General features: G+C 37.4%; 1 protein-coding gene across 1 annotated transcript in view; it reads left to right on the top strand.

The window, feature by feature from the left end:
• The window catches only part of LOC106527577 (arfaptin-1), a 7,219-nt gene extending 5,118 nt beyond the window's left edge, over positions 1 to 2,101 (top strand). Inside the window, exons 6-7 of the mRNA XM_014022500.1 lie at positions 297 to 471; positions 544 to 2,101. Coding sequence (XP_013877954.1) covers positions 297 to 471; positions 544 to 699 — 331 coding nt within the window. The 3' untranslated portion in view covers positions 700 to 2,101. The remainder of the gene's footprint in view (positions 1 to 296; positions 472 to 543) is intronic.
• The last annotated feature ends 852 nt before the right edge of the window (positions 2,102 to 2,953 follow it).

Here is a 2,953-nt window from a genome sequence, read left to right as displayed (position 1 = left end):
AATTACAATGGCAGCTCTAGGACAAAGTATGCAGGAGGAGAAGCATGGCAAAGTTGAGATGACTTGGATGGGAAAYGAATCACAATAGTGTGCRTTGCATTGGTAATGCACACTGATAAAATGTGTTTCCCAAGTTAGCTGTGGCGGCCATGTTGGATCAGGAGATAACTAATCTGTCGTAGAGAAATGATGTCGATAAAAGTAACTTTTCTGTTTGAGAAGTAAAGTTAAACAAATTACAGAAACCTGATCAGAGGGGGCGTGTCTAATCCTTGGCCCCGCCCCCTGACCTCCAGGATCGAGTACGACGCGTACCGGGTGGACCTGGAGGAGCTGAACATGGGGCCCCGGGACACCACCACTGTGCCCAAACTGGAACAGGCCCAGAAAGTCTTCCAGGGCCAGAGGGAGCGGTACCAGAAGGTCCGAGACGACCTGTCCGTCAAAATCAAGCTGGTGGAGGAGAACAGGGTGAGTCTCTGCAGGACGTCTYTGTAGCTCTCAGCTCAGCCGGTCCCTGAACCCGACGCCGTCTCCCYGCAGGTCAAAGTCCTCCACAACCACCTGCTGCTCCTGCACAGCGCCGTGGCCTCCCACTGCCTGTCCTGTCACAGCTTCCTGCAGCACAACATGCAGCAGGCGGCCGACAAGCTGCAGCGCTGCACCGTGGACCAGCCGTCCTGGCTGGAGGACAGCTGACAGGTGTGCAGGGACAGCTGTTCGTGGTGAAACGACAGCACAAACACAGGAGTTATAAAGACATAGGARCAGTGCAGACAAGCTGAAATAAAAAGTAATTTATTTTTGATTTGGTTGGAAAAAATGACTCTAAAATGTCATTAATTGTTTTACCGTACGGTTATTATCGTTGGAACAAAACGAGTGTTGTGGAGGAAATCCATCTATTTTTATTATTATTTTTCCTTTTATTTACAAACTAAACATTTCTCCTTATTTCAGCACCAAACTCTAAAAATGTTTGAAGGTTTTGAAGAGTTTTCTCCAGAACAGCTCAAAACTGAAGCATCAGAACATCACCTGCTTTTTGTATCAAACTGAGWTCATCTCTTGTGTTAAAAACTATCTGTTTTTGTTTAATCTGGAGCAGGTGATGTGTTAGAGCTCAGAGTTCGTGTTGAGGATGACTCTCAGCTAYGACCACACTAAGGTTCAGTCTAATATCTGGGAAAACGACTGAATTTGAGCTGTTTTTGTTGATCAGAATGGACTCGACTCCTGAAGGGAATCAGTCATGGATAAAGTGATGATAATAAAACGTTTRATCTTTTTATTAAAACTCTTCATTTGTCTGGTTTAAGTGCCAAAAAACATTATCTTGTGTTAATTAACCTTGTGAATCAGGGTTTTTCTTTTGTATTTAAACGTTACAGGTTTATATTGAACCTAACCAGGTTAGTTTTCAAACCCTCCTGTTGGGACCAAAGATAAATTAAAGCTTTACGTTGATGACATCATCTTTTTTGTTAACATCAGGGACGGTTCTTGTTTTATATTAAAGCAGCTTCAGTTAAGAGTTTGAGTTTATTAAATATGTTTAAATTAGCTGCTAAGTTTTTGTTTCTCTTGCAAGTCTTGCAATTTATTCAAACCTGTTTTTGTTTCGTATTTTTGAGAGTATTTCCTCATAAAGTTTTAGCCTTTAACTCCTTGTGACCCGTCAYGACCCGAGGATTAAATATAAATATCTCTTTAATAGAAATATTTATAGAAATAAAATCCTACAAAATATTTTTGAAACATTTTACCATGATTTTGAGCAGAAAAGCCCTAAATCATCTGCTTTCTAATGAAGCTTTTTTTACACTCCAGCCTGTAAATCCTGACATCCAAATACAGTTTGATGTTTCCTCTTTCAAATGACGTCAGAAAATCCTCATTAAAACACAATAAAGTCAGGATTCAGAAACATTTCCCAGGGTTTAGAGACAGAGTTAAACCTCAGGATTATCAGAGTGTAGCTTTAACAATGAGCTGAGTTTATTCTGACCAAACCTGACTTAATCCCTGATTTGATGTGAAGGCTTGTATTTGTGTCCTGAAACTGTGACTGAAATAAAAAATAAATTCTGATCAAACCGAACCAGAATTAAGAGACTTTGTGACCAAACTAAGGGAAAAAAAAGACATTTAATTTCATGTTRGATTGTTCAGACAGCTCAGTGTGACTCCACCTGAACAAATAAATACATTTTCTCATACAGGATTTAGTTCTTGTTAGAAGTAATCTGTAAAAAATGAGCTGTTTTTTGTCGTTTGAGGAAACTTGAGAAAATAAACACCATGGTGGAAACACGAGTTTTATTTGAGCCTTTTTTAGTTTAAAAATGAATAAAACTCAAAGTGCAAACATTAATATTCTCATCGTCACGCTCCAGTTGATCCTGCTGCACTTTTACAAACTTTAGCTTCTTCATTTGTAGTGATATTGAATAAATTTTTTAAGACAAAGTAAATTTTTGTTCTTAATTTTGTGCCAAAAGAAACAAGCATTTAAATAAAAAAACCTTTCTTTTGGTTTGTGTTTAGACTTTAAATATTATTATTGTGTTTGAGTTTTATTGAATTGGGACCAAACAGTCATGTTTAATGACTTTATTTGACATTATTTGTCTTTTTATTGCCATTCAAACGATGAATCTCTTCCTGTTTTGTTAACATGCATAAATGTATTTCTGTTTATCTTTAATTAATCTGAATTATCCAAAGACTGTTTGTGTTTGTGTGCAATAAAGTCCCAAAACCCTTTAATTTATAAAACCTTAAACAAACTGAATGTGTCTTTAAAGGGACATTTTACTGAGCGTAAACAAAATAAATGTTTTTTTTATTTTGAAAGCGTGCAGAGAGGAGAAACATCCATGTGTTTAATGATGCCAATACAAAGTGCTTATATGTGTTTTTAATTAGAAGCTGAAATCACATTACGTTATTC

This window comes from Austrofundulus limnaeus, unplaced genomic scaffold (genome assembly GCF_001266775.1).
Source record: "Austrofundulus limnaeus strain Quisiro unplaced genomic scaffold, Austrofundulus_limnaeus-1.0 Scaffold332, whole genome shotgun sequence".
Taxonomy (NCBI): Eukaryota; Metazoa; Chordata; class Actinopteri; order Cyprinodontiformes; family Rivulidae; genus Austrofundulus; species Austrofundulus limnaeus.
This window is presented reverse-complemented; position numbering and strand designations above follow the sequence as displayed.